The following is a 16,538-nucleotide window of genomic DNA, read 5'->3' on the forward strand; positions in this document are numbered from 1 at the left end:
AGCACTGATCCCTGGGGGACACCACTAGTGACTGGCCATCAGGTGGATGTGGCACCATGTACCATCACTCCCTGGGCTCAGCCCTCCAGCCAGTTCCTAACCCAGCACAGAGTGCTGTGGTCCAAGCCATGGGCTGACAGCTTGGTCAGGAGTTTGCTGTGGGGGATGATATCAAAGGGTTTGCTGAAGTCCAGGTAGACTACATCCACAGCCTGCCCCACATCCACCATGCAGGTCAGCTGATCATAGACGGAGATCAAGTTAGTCAGAGGCAGGACCTGCCCTTCCAAATTTACCTCAGTTGGTCCAGCATACATCATGGGGGAAGGGAATATAGCCACCACTGTTGTTTCAGGATTCAAGACTCCCTCCTCCAGTACTGCAGCATGTTGCTTCATGCGCCACATGAGAGGAACATCATCCTCCTTTGTCCAGCCTCCAAGTGGGTGCAAGAGTAAAACAGGGCGCCTGTAGCCACGTTCCAACAGCTGTTTATGAGTATCCTGCATTAAAAGAGCATGCCCATTGTGCACTGGGTTGCGTAACTGGAACGCAAAGACAGCATCTATGGGAAAAAAATAGAAATAAAGATATATGGGAAGTAAGTTATCTTATCAGGAGTTGTGTGACCATAGGAAAACAAGCTTCAAACAGTACAAGCTTTTCCTGAATTCTATTGAACAAGTATAACAGTAGCCATCACAGGTCATTAAAGGATTATGGATTATTATAAAATCTTTATAACCATTGCCTCATCACCCTCATGGTGAAGAATTTCTTCCTTATGTCTAAGCTAAATATAAAAGGAAAACAAATTACACTACCTGTCATAAAGGCACCTGACATGCAGCTTTATGACATGACTCAGCCTCTCATTTATTTGCCTAACACAACCATTTTAGTGATAAAAAGCTCTTTTGTTCTTTTGCTCTTTTTGTGCCCTACAAAGCGAGCATTTAGCTCACAATTTTTAACTGCAATACATTTCACTTTGCACCAGTCTACTTGCATACTGCCATCAGGAGCTCTGCACTCCAGAAGCAGCATGGAACAGATTTAAAACCAGAATAGCACTGAAAGCTCAGCATTCAGCCATGCACCTAGGTTTTAGCTGACTATTCTGCCACATTTTAACATTATATTTTCTTTAATTAGTAATATCCCTAGTGTGGATGAAAAGATAAAATTCAGAACTTTAGGCATTATCAGCTTCTCTTGTGCACTTAGGTAATGCAATGGCTAAAAATTAATATCAAGAATGGCACCTCAGAGAGAATTCAAACTCTTCATCCTAAAAAAATGCTAGCCTCTATTGTATTGAGGCAGCAGGCAACAAATCCTTGCAGGAAGAAACAGAACAAGAGTAATTTATTCACCAGCATTCATATCCTTGAATTTCTGCCTTAGCTCAGTTGGAGTGAGACGGTATTGATCTAGTCCATCATTCCAATAAATACGATCAAGGACCTGTAGATCTCCACCTACAAGCCAGTTCCCTTGCTCCATAACCATCTAAGAAAAGAAAGAAAAATTCTTATTAGGGTTGGCTGTTGGCTTCTCCTGAGCATATTAAGTGTTGCAATGGGGCCACAGCTTTACAGAATCACAGAATCACCAAGGTTGGAAGAGACCTCAAAGATCATCAAGTCCAACCTGTCACCACAGACCCCATGAGTAAACCATGGCACCAAGTGCCACGTCCAATCTCCTCTTGAACACCTCCAGGGATGGTGACTCCACCACCTCCCTCAGCAGCCCATTCCAATGGCTAACGACTCTCTCTGTGAAGAACTTTCTCCTCACCTCGAGCCTAAACTTCTCCTGGCACAGCTTGAGACTGTGTCCTCTTGTTCTGGTGCTGGTTGCTTGAGAGAAGAGACCAACTCCCTCCTGGCTACCACCACCCTTCAGGTAGTTGTAGAGAGCAATAAGGTCTCCCCTGAGCCTCCTCTTCTCCAGGCTCAACAATCCCAGCTCCCTCAGCCTCTCCTCATTGGGCTTGTGCTCAAGGCCTCTCACCAGCCTTGTCACCCTTCTCTGGACACATTCAAGTGTCTCAATGTCCTTCTTAAACTGAGGGGCCCAGAATTGGACACAGTACTCAAGGCGTGGACTAACCCAGATTAATCTTATTTGATAGTCAAGTCAAGCATCAATGTTACAGAAAACAAAACAACAATCTGGAACATTGTCCAGATGTTATACATGGTGCAACAGAGATGCACAGATCTCCAGTGGGCATATGCCTTTCTGTCACAATAGAGAATTCTTTTAGCATACAGAATTCCAAGTAGACACTATTCTTAACTAGTATGAGTACATGACAAAAAGAGATAATGGCTGGAAAGTCTAATGTATTAAGTACAATGAAGTTGCACACTTTACAGGCAAAACAAACACAGTTCCAGTATCACCCTCCCCTTTGCAATCTGGTCAGCAAACAGAACAGTTCTGGTTAACTACTCATCCACTTCGATTTGCAAATAAAATCAGAATCTTTGAAGTAGAATAACTTTTGGATTAGCACTTTACCAAGGCAACATACCTTGTACACTCACTAGAATCCTTCTAGTATCTTCAAATATTACCTCACCCTTTATCAAAAAATAATCATAGCAAGTTGCTTCACATACTTTAGCAAAGGTCTTTGCAATCACTTGGAATGTGTTCATTTCTGGGAATGCATTTCCTTTTGATGACAGAACTGCAAAAAGCTTCTAAGTTCTATGCACATTTCTGATAATTTTTTTGTCTCATGTAGTTTAAAGATGATAATCATTGTTGACATAACATGACATTACACACTAAACCGACAAGTCAAGATAGCAAAATTAAGTGTAGAGTTTTCAATTTATTTTTGCTTTGAGACAGAGGATCTACTGGGATTAAATGATGCTAGTCACCACCCCAATTCCAAAGAAAATGCCAGACTAACATCTAACCAAGGCGATAGTAAGATGTGACAGAGATAAGATGACATGAAAATTCCGTGCTACAGCAACTCCTAGATATCCAAAGCACATTCTTACACTGTCATGGCATTACTATACACCTCCCTACAGACATAAGCACATAGTTCCTCATCTTCTCCATTGGCTTTGGCCTGGTCGTATTGTAATTGCTAATGCATTATAAGAAGTCATTAAATCTTTTCTGCACAATATTTGTGGAATTTCTTAAGATTGTGGTAAGTTTTCAGTCAAGGGATAATCTTATATTCATTAGCACAGAACACACTGAGAGCTTTCAAATTTTTCCAGAACTCTTACTTGCATCTAGCAGTAGATGTCCTTTTTCAGCTATACTCCTGCATACAGCTTCAGTCAGTAAAAGGATGCCATTACACATTAATAATTACACAATAACAAAGAATCTTAAAAAAAAAAAAAAATCATAGTTCCACATGTTTGACAGCCATACAGATACTTTTAGAACACACAGGTTTTCCCTTTTTAAGGGTATGCTGAGGCTTGCTTGAGAGACAAATAAGAAACAAAACTTATTTTGGCTCTGAAGAGCTAAAATGAAACATTTACATCAGCTTGCAAAACCAAAGACAGCATTGCTATATGCATGCTACAATTACAATATTTTAGTATGACATATACATAAGGTCAAGACAATAAAACATCCTGGACAATAACGGATGGGAAATAGCTCCCCAGAGAGTTAAATGATGAACTCTTCAAGAACAGGGCCTACTTCAAAAGCATCAAACCCAGGCAGTTTTCAAGTGCTCCACATGCAGGCAGAACAGAAGTTTTCTTGACATCACAATGCATTTATCTGCTGATTAGGGAGCTTTGATGATCCATCTGGCTATATAGAGGGACATGTTTCCTAGGCACACTACAGGGCAAAGTTCCCTCTTCCGCAGCACAGATTCTACAGTCCATTCTAAATTCATTTCATGTGTACTTACTGACATTAGATTTTTACATTAATTGCAGATGACTCCACAGCTGCACAGAACGATGACAACAACAACAAAAAATCACCTCTGTTTCTGCTCCAATGTTTTAACACAGTCTCAAGCTGCAACCAGGGGAGGTTTAGGCTGGAGGTTAGGAAGAAATTCTGCACAGAGAGAGTGATTGCCCATTGGAATGGGCTGCCCGGGGAGGTGGTGGAGTCACCATCATTGGAGGTGTTTAGGAGGAGACTTGATAGGGTGCTTGGTTGCATGGTTTAGTTGATTAGGTGTTGTTGGATAATAGGTTGGACACGAAGATCTTGAAGGTTTCTTCCAACCTGGTTTATTCTATTCTATTCTAATTAGTTCTCAAAGTAGTTTTGCTGTTGAAATACATCAGTCACAGCAACCATCACTTAATTTGTTGTTCCACCAACAGTACAGCTAATAAAACTAGACCTTCCACTTTTAAAAACTCACCTTGATGTAGGGATGTTCCTTGCATGTTGTTCCCCACTGCCTAGCACAGCGCTCTTCTTTCCTATGCTCATAGAATTCAGGATTACGGAGAATGGCCACGCGGTGCCCTTCATACACTAGTGCAATTGCTGTACACCCATCCAGCCTGTCTTTGTCTTCTTGAGTAGCTGTTAGCACTATAGGCACTGACAGATTAATAACTCCCCCTGCAGAGCAAAGAAAATAAAAAGAAGCTATATAGCACACTGAAATACACAAAGTGACATTTTTAAACAGATAAAATATTAGGCAACATAGCTACTGGAGTAGATAATGTGTAAAAACAAAATAGCATTCTCAGTAGCCATACTTTCAGTCCATAAGTAAAAGTTTGATGCAATAGAAGTGAGCAAATGTATCCAAGCAGATACCATATATAACTCAACTACTTCAAAAAGTGACTTTTGTTGTTTACTGGGAACTGTTCAGATTTCAGCATACACAGTTGAGAACAGAACTGTTAAGTCAGGCAGACATTTTACAGAGTTTGTTCAGCTGAAGGCTCACCAGCTACTTCTAGAACTAAAACAACACATCCAAATTTTAAGATTATGTGTGGTCCTCATTTTTAAGCACTTACTTCACTGCTAGTTGCTGGAAGCCTTGTTTTTCTTGACTACAGGATTTGAGCAACCCACTGGAGTAAACACTGGAAGTCTCATACAAAGGCTTGAATTCTAATAAGCTGACTGAAAGAGTACAAAACTTTTGGGTGGTCTCCAGGAGAAAAGTCACTGTGCCCCTTCAAGTCAGTGGGGGTTTTGCTATTGGCTGTAGTGGAGCCAAGACTCAGTTAGGCTGATTTCCCTGTTATTGGAGCAACACTTTTTTTATAAACCTTCTCTCAATTTTACCTGAAGTGTGGTAGGAAGTTATAAATTATGAAGCTGGATGAAAAGTTTAAAAGAAAAGTAAGTTCCCTTTTTCCTTCCTAATGCAGAATCAAAAGCATGCTGTGCATCTCCTAAGTTCAGTCTTAGTGTTCAGAGTTATTTTTAAAGCAACAGGCCTTATAATTGGGCTTGGCAACAATTGACCATCCCTAACTTGATAATATAAAAATCCTCTTACTTTGCCAAGTAAATAAATATCTCAAAATGAAAAGGCATCTCAACTCTGTTGATTCTTAAAATTTTGCCAGTGACCAATAATAAATTTGCAGTATCTCTGACATGTGGACAAATGAGGCAAGGTACTGGAATGAGTTTGTTAAGTCACAGATGAGCTCAGTGTCAGCTGGAGATTATTTCCGGTACCAAGCTTTAAAGTGAGATTTCAACACACCTGCACTGATCTCCATAATGTAGAAGTCAGTCAGGAGGAACATTGCCTTCAGAGCCCAAAGGATGAGTTGCATTGCATGTATTAAACAGCATCCCTCTCTTCCAAATCAACCCCCTGGAAAATGACTGCTGCTGTGAGACTCCAGAGCTAACACACCAAGAAGGGAGGAACTTAACTGTTGCCACTACCACAAGCAGCAAAGCAGCTTTAAACCAAACACATTTTTCCAAAAAGTTTCTCATACATGAATTTTGCAGTAGGTATCTAAGAACACAAAAGATCATAGCATCTAGAGGAACATGACTGTTTCATTTAACCATAGGTCTGAAATAGCATCTAGAGGAACGTAACTGTTTCGTTTAACCATAGGTCTGAAAATTGTTTCCATCAATAATCAATATTTGTTATTTTTCATTACTTTTTTTTTTACAGTAAATATGATAATAAAAACAATTGTAAACTTGTAATATTGCCACATATGAAAAACTCACACAAAGTCTTAAAATCCTCATACAAATTCTGATTTACAGCAGAGTACAGGACAGACTGAGGAGCTACAAGCTATTTGAGCAGTTGAATGCATAGCATGCCATCTGCAGGGTACTTTTCACCTGAATGTATACACAGATGGTATATTCAATTAAAACAGAACCAGCGATCCAAAATTATACTGCAAATTTTAGATACTACAAACTAACAGGGTAGCATTATGTTGCCAAGTCTACTATTGGAGAAACTTACAGAAAAGGGAACTAGAAAACATAAGAGAGACCACACATGTCTATATCATTGAAAGACAGGTGACTTTTTTTACCCTGCTGTTTAAGGAAAAAGACGACCAATGCAGAAGGAAGTAGGGCGACAGAAGTTTCTTTTATCTCTCTTTGACATAGAGGAAAAGAAAAGAAACAAACAAAACCCAAACAAATAATAATTTAAAAAAAAAAAAAGCCACACATAAAACACCACCTTACAATAAATCCTTCAAAGAGGAATATATGAAAAATGACAAAGGATCACAATCAAATTCCAAAACCTGAGGACATTATCACGTGTTGACTTAGCCAGCTGGTGAAGCAAAATAATAACATATTTGTTTAAACCACCACAAGATATTTACTAAGTCATAGTAATTGAATTATGTGTGACAATTGTCCATACTCAAACCACCTCCTGAGACTCTGATTTCATATTTGTATACTTCCTCAGTTTAGGAAAGATGTTGACTTGCTGGAACATGTCCAGAGAAGGGCAACAAAGCTGGTGAGGGGTTTGGAGCACAAGCCCTGTGAGGAGAGGCTGAGGGAGCTGGGTTTGCTTAGCCTGGAGAAGAGGAAGCTCAGGGGAGACCTTATTGCTCTCTACCTGAAGGGAGGTTGTAGCCAGGTGGGGGTTGGTGTCTTCTCCCAAGCAACCAGCAACAGAACAAGAGGACACACAGTATCACAGTGTCGCCAAGGTTGGAAGAGACCTCGAGGATCATCGAGTCCAACCTATCACCACAGACCTCATGATTAGACTATGGCACCAAGTGCCACGTCCAATCTCCTCTTGAACACCTCCAGGGATGGTGACTCCACCACCTCCCCAGGCAGCCCATTCCAATGACTAATGACTCTCTTGGTGAAGAACTTTCTCCTCACCTCAAGCCTAAAATTCCCCTCGCGCAGCTTGAGACTGTATCCCCTTGTTCTGGTGTTGGTTGCTAGAGAGAAGAGACCAACCCCTTCCTGGCAACAACCACCTTTCAGGTAGTTGTAGAGGGCAATGAGGTCACCCCTGAGCCTCCTCTTCTCCAGGCTAAACAATCCCAGCTCCTTCAGCCTCTCCTCACAGGGCTTGTGCTCAAGGCCTCTCACCAGCCTTGTTGCCCTTCTCTGGACACGTTCAAGTGTCAAGCTCAAGCTGCACCAGGGGAGGTTTAGGCTGGATGTTAGGAAGAAGTTCTTCTCAGAAAGAGTGATTGGCCATTGGAATGTGCTGCCCAGGGAGGTGGTAGAGTCACCAGCACTGGAGGTGTTTAGGAAGAGACTGGACGGGGCACTTGGGGCCATGGTTTAGTTGATTAGATGGTATTGGATGATAGGTTGAACTCAATGATCTCAAAGGTCTCTTCCAACCTGGTTAATTCTATTCTATTCAATAGCTCCAGCACTCTAGTCATTTGTTGTCCTTTCTTTCATTAGCATTACAGAACAAATCTGTAGGCAGACAGAACTAAACTGCAATTAAAACATAATTCCAAATTCTAAAATTGATTTCTTCTAAACATATTAGAAATATGGCTTTTAGGTTTACATGTTTTTTTAAAAAGAAATATTTGAAAACCATAATTTATAAAGGAACAAAGACATTCAAACTCTTAACACAATGGCAGGTATAAAAAAAAAATAAACTAGTGCAGTTTAAAACTGTTGATTATAATACCCCAGGTTGTGCACAAGCCTGATAATGTGTCACCACACCACCACTAAGTAGCAAAGCATCAGCAATGTTCCAGAAGTAGGATTAATTTGCTCAGTTTCACAAAAGGTTTTACTCTACCATCAAGGAGACAGTCAAAGTGAAGGCACTGCAGGTATTCCCTCTCTCTCATAAAGCCGTTCAGAGGTGTTGCCCAACCTTCTGCTAGGACTTGCACCCACTGCATATCCACCTTGTAAAGAAAGGGGAAATAGACATAGAGCAGATAAAAGTTGTTGTTAATGACTGACATGAAGTTATTAATCATAGCACGGTATAGCTGTTTCTCAGTTCTACAACTCTGAATCGCATTTAATCCTCATTTCACATTTGTGATTATATGCCAGTCCTTATACTAGATAAACCATTAGCACAAAAACATTGGAATTAGAGGGATGAATATTAAGAGGTCTAATCTTAGATTAGAAAGAAAATTTTTGTTGCAGAGTCTAATGAGGCAATCCAGAAGTACAATCCTCTCAGGACTAGTACTGACTTATTCTAGTTTAAGAGGTATCTGCTCACAGGGAATTTCCTTCCTTAGCTCTTAAAAGCAGTCACACTGACTTAGTGTGTGGCCTCTATTATTTCTGCATTACTAAGACTTGGTCAAGTCTTTGAGAAGGACAGGCTTTGCATGTGTGAGGCTCTTTTGCAAAGAGCATGACTAATTGTATTTCACTGTTTAATTTATGCTTAGGCAAGAACACCACATATTCTTCCTAAACTTATGTTATATGCTTACTTGATAATTAACAATCCACTGGTTGTGGGTGGAGGGGAGGATAAAAGGATTTGTTTTTCTAGATAGGGAGCAATTTAGAACGGGAAACTACACAAAGTCAGTAACGGTGACCTTAAATATATATTCCTCCTCAACACAATTAATAGCTTTACAAATTCATATGTGAAAATGCAAGATACTGCAAAAGGCAGTATTAAAATCCTAGTAGGCTAGGCAGTAGGAGGCTAGATAGATTTTAAAACTATTTAATTTGCTGCTTAGTATGTTGTCTCACTCCTTCAAAGTCAAGTTACTCACTGCAGTTGTTCTTCAGAGTACAACTCTGAACTTAGCTCCCAGATCAAATGCTTAGCTTTAAGTTCCATTAATACTGACAAAAACCCAGTGAAAACACTCATGCATTGTATCTCTGTTTAGCCCTAGTTCTTCACAAAAAGAAGATGTGGCAGAACAGAAACACAGCCAGAAGTAGCTTTGTCTAATTCATCTGAGTTGCAAAACAATGTGCTTAACTAAAATAAGAAGAGAGTTGATCAAGCTGATCCATGCTTTTCCACATGTTCTCTGCTGGAAGCCAGACACCTGGCATGTATGTTCCAATCATAAAAAAACCCAAACCAATCAAATAGTAAAGTAGATCTGAGCATTTCTCTGTAGACTTCAGTTTGAAGCTCTTTGATCCAAGTATACAAGGTCACTATCATTCAGCTGAAAGTTACCAACAAAGAGAATCAAGAAGCAGAAACTAATTTCCACTATATTTCTAAGTTACTGCAATTGAAAATACAATACTTTGGGTATAAACTAAAAAAATTAATTACTAATTCTTGCAGAAATAACTACTCATACAAGACACACCAGGCATGGTTTAGTCCATGGATGGCAGCATGTGAGGAAGATAGGGAAGGAAATCACTGTATATTTAACCTCCAGTTTTCCTGAGATAAACTAAGTAACACTACAACAAACATCATTTATGAACTTACAAAGATTCAATTGTTATCTACTAAGTGATCAAACAAAACACAGATATTCTGATTTCTCTCATGAAAACAGGGGGAAATTATATCAAGACACATTCTGTAACTAGCACAGGTAGTTAGATTATATGTACTTCTGCTAAGCTATCTTTCAACTTCAGCAATAAGACAATGAACACACAGTACCTTATTTATTTCCAAAGTTAACAGAGTCTCAGCATCAGATTTGGCCAACTGTAGCTTGTTTTCTGGCACATAAAGCTCTTTCACTTCATAAGAGGCATCCACGGGTACAATGTCCTGTATAAAAGGAATAAAAAGAACTTAATGTTTGCTCAGAATGCTCTTGGACACTGAACATGTGGGTCAAGAAGTAAAATTCTGATAGCACATTACTCTGTAGCAAGAGTTTATTCATTAAGTAATCTTTACTAGTTTAAAAACCAACACCGTCCCAAGATTAGGATACAATGATAACCAAGTACTGGCTCAAGCTACTCAAGTGCAACATTCTGACGTGGTTTGTACCCCATATAACATTTATCTAGTAAATATTTAGCTACTGAATTAAATTTTTTATAACTTCTACAGCAGAAAGAAAGACTTTATGCTTTTATACATGCTAAAGAAGTTAAAAAAAAAGTTTTAGAGACTCATCATTTCTGAATTTAAGTCGTTCAATATAAAACATAAATTAGAAGTGGTAACACGGTGATCTAAAACCTCTCTCTCACAACTGGAAATGATTCATACAGAGCTACAAATTCAATGTACTAGCTGCCACTAACAACATAACACCAGTGCTCTAATCCATATCCTAACACCTAAAACATTTAAATGTATCAGATTTTTTTTTTTAAAAAAAAAAATCAAGTTTTCTTCATACATTTTAAACAAGATATTCTCCATGATGCTCAAGATTTAACTTTTAAAATTTTCATAAGATATGAATATAAATATAAAAAATGTTAACTAAAACAGTCAGAAGCCCATCATGATAAAACTTTAAAGAGTCTCTGACAGTGGATAAAATAATCCAAACTCAATCAAATGTTCCAGTAATACCCAGCAGCAAGAAAATCAGTGAAAAGGAGCTGACAGTTCTTCTTCAAGCACATTTTCCAGAGTTCTGGAAAGTTTTTTAAAATAGAGCTTTAGTTTTTGAGAAAAAAAGCTGACCCTTACAGCAAAGCATATACAGACCCATAACAGGAACAAAGAAACCATCTTTATTTTTCCAGTATAAGCAGCCCAGAGTAAACAGGTATGACTGCAGGAAGTGGAAAGTTTGCTCAAGCATTTTTAAGCATTTAGTCAAGCATTTACCAGACATTAGGCACTACCTCCATGGAAAGTAAAACTGAGGGAGTGGGATGATGAAAGCAAACAGTAGATAAAACGCCTGTCAGAGTAAAAAGACTGGCATGTCTCTCTGGCTGTTACATAATTCGTATCTCCAAAGGCAAATAAAAGGAATAGAAATAGTGTTTTACAATGAAATCTCAGTCCATTACCTGTCAGACACCATTTGCAAATCTGATTTTATTAGAAATGAAGTTAGGCAAAACCTGCCTTCTATTTGCTCTGCCTGAGCAGCAGCATTACAGCCCAGGATTGCTGCATTAGCCTCTGCCACAGCAATTAGCCCAGAATCAAATGAAGGTATCACCTGCTGTAATGAACAGCAGAGCCTGCGAGCAGAGAGTAACAATAAGTACACATTATGCTGCCCGGCAGAAGATTACTCTCTTGACTATAGTTCATTACCGTGATAGACTGTCCTAATTTTACAAACTATCAAAAGCTTAAAATAATGTGCCTATTAAAAAGGTCTTTTCAAATATTATCCTGTTTTGAGTGCCCCACTAATGTGCAAAATGATGGAGAAAAAGGTTTCCCAATACAGCTCCTGTTAACCTACCTCATTATGAGGATGTGAGCAGCCTGAAGACAGTTCTAGCAACAATCTAGTCAGACATTTAGAGAATGTGTAGAATTAGTAAATCTGGTCTCCTTTGCAGCCATAAAAATGGTATTTAAAACATCTTAGATTCTTTTTAAGAAACAGCAAGAGGGATCCATAGGTCTTTAAACTGTATGAATTTTAGGAAAATGCTAGGCTAGCAAGCCATCTAGTGACCAATTTAAGGTAGTAACTCCACTCAAAGGTTCATTTAGGCAAACAAGAAGATACACAGTATTCTTCAACATATATTATTTCTCTAGGTATTCATGTAACAGCAAAGTGGAAAAAAAATTAACTAGATGCTTTATAGCAATGTGCCAACTCAGGCTGCAGTGGGAGGTTCTCTGCTGATGATGTCTTATTCTCAACAGTCTATATGGAAAGGGCAAGTTCCTAGTAGATGGGCATTCACAAGTGACAGCCAATTTGCATTACTGAATGACAGCCACCATCCTAACAGAGAGAGAAGATTTTTCTGGTCTGAGGGCCTCTTTCTGCCCATCAGTTGTGTTCTGTCACATTTTAAATTCACCTGAGCCATGGAAACTTTCTTTTGTGACAAGAGGACTTTCTGATCCCAGCCATTCACTGTTGTTTCTTCCAAATGTGTAAAAACACCCTTAAACATATTTGGTTTGGTCAACATAAGCCACCTTTAGCTTACATAGTACATCTACATCAACCTAAATAATTTTGACTAAAATATACCTAAGAAATAGTCATGACAAACCTATCAGTCAGCAGGTCTAACTGGCTGATCATGGCCTAACCTGAGTCTCTGCAATTAACTTCTTGGCTTGGAACCAAAACATTGTGCCATTTCCCAGAATACGGAAGTTAAAAATAGGATAAGAAAGCAAGAGAAATACAAAGAAAAACAATGTAAATAACACCATCAAAATTCTACACAGTTTTTAAGCTACTGCAACCTATTCCCATGATATCTTGTAATGCATTTCCAGAAGAAAACAACCACAACCAAAGCACATATACCTCAAAAATAGGAAATCCATAATGTAAAATGCAGAGAGTTCCGCTTACTTTTCTAAGCATGAGAAGAAATCAATGTTTTATTGATGCGAGAGGTACAGAAGCTGGATACTGAGGTGTGGTTTTTTAAATGTTTAAAAGGTCGTTTGGGTTTCAGCTCACTCAGGCTTAAGCCTTTACCAGTATGTTTGTAACTTTTGTGTAACAGTATAAATATAATATTTATAATTTCCTTGTGCCCTTTTACCCTTGCTTAACAATGTAGGTGACATTCCTGAGCCATGACTTCAGAAAATATTTTCCAGACTAAATACTGAACTTATTCCACAGTAAGGAAATGAGAACTTTGTGCAAGGGGGTACATCAGCTCTATCTGTTGACAGGAAAAACAAGAATGAAGATACTGCAATCTTTCCAGTCCAACATCTGTGCTATGCTTTTCTGACTCCAATGGAAAATAGCAGCAGATTGAAAAACAAACCTGGAGAAGAGGAGACTCAGGGGTGACCTTATTACTCTCTACAACTACCTGAAGGGAGGTTGTAGACAGACGGATGTTGGTCTCTTCTCCCAGGCAGCCAGTAGCAGAACAAGAGGACACAGTCTCAGGCTGCACCAGGGGAGGTTCAGGCTGGATGTTAGGAAAAAGTTCTATACAGAAAGAGTGATTGCCCATTGGAATGGGCTGCCTGGGGAGGTGGTGGAGTCACCATCACTGGAGGTGACTTGATGGGGTGCTTGGTGCCGTGGGTTAGTTGTTTGGCTGGTGTTGGATTGGTTGATGGGTTGGACGCGATGATCTTGAAGGTCTCTTCCAACCTGGTTTATTCTATTCTATTCTAAACTCATCAAGTTCAAAGGCACACAGCCCTTCTGAATGAACAACCAGGAAAAAGTACTGAAAGCAGCTGGAGGGGGGAAAAAACCCCAAAAAACTCTTCATATGACTCAGTAGCTCTAGAAGACACTCATCAGTACCTTGGATTCTAGGTGTCTAAAAAGAACTTTGAAATAAATATTGCATTTACAATACAGATTCAACAGTTGATATTACTCTTACTTCTGTGTGGTTACCTCCCTTTTTCTTCCATAAAAGACTGAACATGTTTCTGGAAAAGACTGAGAAATCTGTTTCACAGTTCTTTGCAAATATTGCAAAAATTTCTAAGAACCAGGTAATTCTACTACCTATAAAAGAATAATGTTTTAAGTTCTTGTGTAATAAATGTGTATGTGTACACATGGGTCTATTCCTATCTCAACACACATTTATAGAGTTGTTTGGTTGGGCAATGAGCTGAACCCACTTACTAGACCACAGGAGGAGGCCTGGAGGCTTCAAAAGGGATAGCGAAAATTTCAGGCATGAACAAGGAAAGAGACCTACCTTTTCAGAAGCTATGAAGCATTAATTCAAGTCAGCCCTGTCAAGATCAGCTTCCTGAACTGGTCATTACATAATTGCAGGACCACATTTACTAGTGCAAGAAAAACAGTGGAAACAAGAGAAACCAGACACAGCCACAGCTTCGCCTACTTAACCAGCTCCAATTACCATATATACGCATCCCTACCTCTTCACACCTGCAGTACATATTAATTTGTACACTATAGAGACAAAGTGAAAAATTTCAGGCTCACAGAAATGTTAGCAAACAATTTGAAGTCAGCATTGAGCATTGGTTCTGCAACAACTTTTTATAAGTGGAGATAATATCAATTAATTTTCCACTTGTCCAAATCTTTTTTTTTCCACTTGGAGATCAATGTTGTTGCAATATTTAGGTTTAAAAAGGAAACACAAAATAGGACAACTTTTAAAAACTAGAATTTAAAGATGTATAAGCCTTTATCTTCTAAAACCTCCTTGCTTTTCCCAGTACATACATTCAGATTGTAGGCTTTGAAAAAAGTTACTAAAAATATATCTGCATTTCTGCTCACCCTTTCTTGAAGAAGTTCCACAACTTGTTGTATACAATCATTCACATCACAGGAATCTGTTTTCAGCACAAGTTCTGGGGCTTCTGGTTTTTCATACTCAGAGTCAATCCCAGTAAAACCTACAGAACATGAGACAAAAAAATCTTAGGTGACTTTTTCCAAAAGAATAATCCATTGTAACAATGTTCACTGAATTTTCAAGGTATAAACCAACACAACAAGTAAAACAACAGTTTCAGTTTCTTAATACAGGATTTCTTCAGGAAATTAACAATTTCAGTTTCTTTATCAGAGCATCTCCTAATCCTACTACATGACTGCATCAAAGTTCTGTATACTGCAGCCCACAAATAGCACATTTTTGCTGGTGAATTTGTTTGATTTATACTGTGAATAAAGAAAGGAGCACTGGAAGAACCATGCACATCAACCCAGAGTGAGTCCTCCATCAGCTGTCTTGTGTTATTAGCTGTTTTGGTTTATTTGAATACACAGCCTGATGTTGAATGACCAATATATGTAAATCTACACTTCTGTCAACAAGCAGTACTCTGAAGACTAAAGAATTCCAACACCTGTTATATTAGTTTAGTTAAAATACTCATCTTATCTGTTAATGTAAGGCATGTGTGTATTATAGTTATTATAGCTATTGTCACAGATTGTAAAAGCTACAAGTGACGTTTGCCCTGGCCTACTTAGCCAGCAATTTGCTTTGAAACAGTAGACTCTGACTAACCATGCATAAACAAGAAGGCAAAAAAAAATGAAGCCCAAAGGCAAAGTATGCAAACCCTGCAAATCAGATCTGCAGCAAAAATATCAGCAACTGAGTATCTGCACCCTCTACAGTTGCAACTATTAAACCTTGAGTTTTTCACTTCAAGTACTCTCTAAATTTGTAGCTTAATACCCCATCCAAGAAAAAGAGCAATTGCTACAATAGCCCATGGGATAAAGAAAGGCTGGCATCTGCTCCAAAAACTGTACACTAAGTATCTGACTACTGAAGGAGCAGGAACAGGAGAAAAAGAAAGAGCCCCCTCACCACTGTTAGAGAAAAAGAAGATAAGAGTTGCTGACATTCCTTGCGAACAAGCAAGTTCATTTAACTTTCCTCCTTCATGTATCAGATAGGTCATAGGATAGAGCAACTGCTAAACCCACTTGTAGTTTACTGAGGCACTGTATACCTCACTGACACTTGTAAAGTAACACAATTCCATTATGAGGTTTGTAATATTAACAAAATAGTAAGGAAGTTCTACAGCACAAATAAAGGATTCTGGACAGAATTGTATCATTATATTGTGCTCTCTCATGACATCTTGTTTTGATTCTGAGCAAAACTTAGTTCAGCCTCATTTATTCTTGGTCTTCACATGATGCATTTAGTAGTAGTAGTAGAAGTATCAAGCAAACACTCTTCTAGTATGTCTCAGATTTCTTGAATTTTATATCATTCTTTATTAATGGCAAGTTCATCATTACAGCATCTGAAAGCTGAACTCCTGGAAGCAATTACTTTTAAAATTGCTTTGTTTCTTAAGACAGGTAAAAACTGCCATCATCAACCTCTGCAAACTATAATACAGCACAGAGAAAAGCAGCGCTTGAGGCCATATTTGCAATCAGTGATCACATATTTAAGCAATTTTTTTTATTGCAGATGGTAATTGAACCTTTACATGAGGCCAGTCATGGGACAGGAATTCATTTTCGTAAGTACCAGCA

At 38.7% G+C, this 16,538-nt stretch overlaps 1 protein-coding gene across 1 annotated transcript in view; it reads right to left on the reverse strand.

Moving 5' to 3' along the window:
• Positions 1–16,538, reverse strand: part of PAPSS1 (3'-phosphoadenosine 5'-phosphosulfate synthase 1) — a 44,837-nt gene that overhangs the window by 15,374 nt on the left and 12,925 nt on the right. Inside the window, exons 5-10 of the mRNA XM_054161645.1 lie at positions 14,805–14,923; positions 10,091–10,204; positions 8,261–8,372; positions 4,394–4,599; positions 1,377–1,512; positions 297–565 (exon numbers count right to left, since the gene is read on the reverse strand). Of these exons, the coding sequence (XP_054017620.1) occupies positions 297–565; positions 1,377–1,512; positions 4,394–4,599; positions 8,261–8,372; positions 10,091–10,204; positions 14,805–14,923 (956 nt within the window). The remainder of the gene's footprint in view (positions 1–296; positions 566–1,376; positions 1,513–4,393; positions 4,600–8,260; positions 8,373–10,090; positions 10,205–14,804; positions 14,924–16,538) is intronic.

This window comes from Dryobates pubescens, chromosome 1, assembly GCF_014839835.1.
Source record: "Dryobates pubescens isolate bDryPub1 chromosome 1, bDryPub1.pri, whole genome shotgun sequence".
Classification (NCBI taxonomy): domain Eukaryota; kingdom Metazoa; phylum Chordata; class Aves; order Piciformes; family Picidae; genus Dryobates; species Dryobates pubescens.